This window comes from Eimeria mitis, genomic scaffold (genome assembly GCF_000499745.2).
Source record: "Eimeria mitis Houghton genomic scaffold, Emh_scaff1863, whole genome shotgun sequence".
In the NCBI taxonomy this organism is placed as follows: Eukaryota; Apicomplexa; class Conoidasida; order Eucoccidiorida; family Eimeriidae; genus Eimeria; species Eimeria mitis.
The window spans coordinates 535-880 of NW_013570185.1; the positions used below are offsets into that span (position 1 = coordinate 535).

At 59.2% G+C, this 346-nt stretch overlaps 1 protein-coding gene across 1 annotated transcript in view; it reads left to right on the forward strand.

Annotated features, from left to right (window-relative positions):
- Nucleotides 1-346, forward strand: part of EMH_0044710 (uncharacterized protein) — a gene marked incomplete at both ends in the record, with an annotated part of 3,376 nt that overhangs the window by 439 nt on the left and 2,591 nt on the right. The window contains one exon of the mRNA XM_013495996.1: nt 90-344. Coding sequence (XP_013351450.1) covers nt 90-344 — 255 coding nt within the window. The remainder of the gene's footprint in view (nt 1-89; nt 345-346) is intronic.

Here is a 346-nt window from a genome sequence, read left to right on the forward strand (position 1 = left end):
GATGTATGCTGGTGAGCAGCGGGAGTGTTTGCTGCTGCTGCAGCACGTCAGCAGCAGCAGCTGTCTTGCTGCTCTTTCTGCTGCTGTAGCCCCCAGCGACATCATCACCATAACCAAGGCTTCTCTCCTCACACCCAAAGAAGCAGCACAACTGCAGCAGCAGCAGCAGCAGCAGCAGCAGCAGCAGCAGCAGCAGGTGCTGCAAGGCACTGCAGGGGGAGCAGCAAGCAGCCTGCGAGTTGAGGGTATTCCTTTGCGGGTTGTGTATGACGAATCAAGCAGCAGCAGCAGCAGCAGCAGCAGCAGCAGCAGCAGAAGCAGCAGCAGCAGCAGCAGCAGCAGCAGC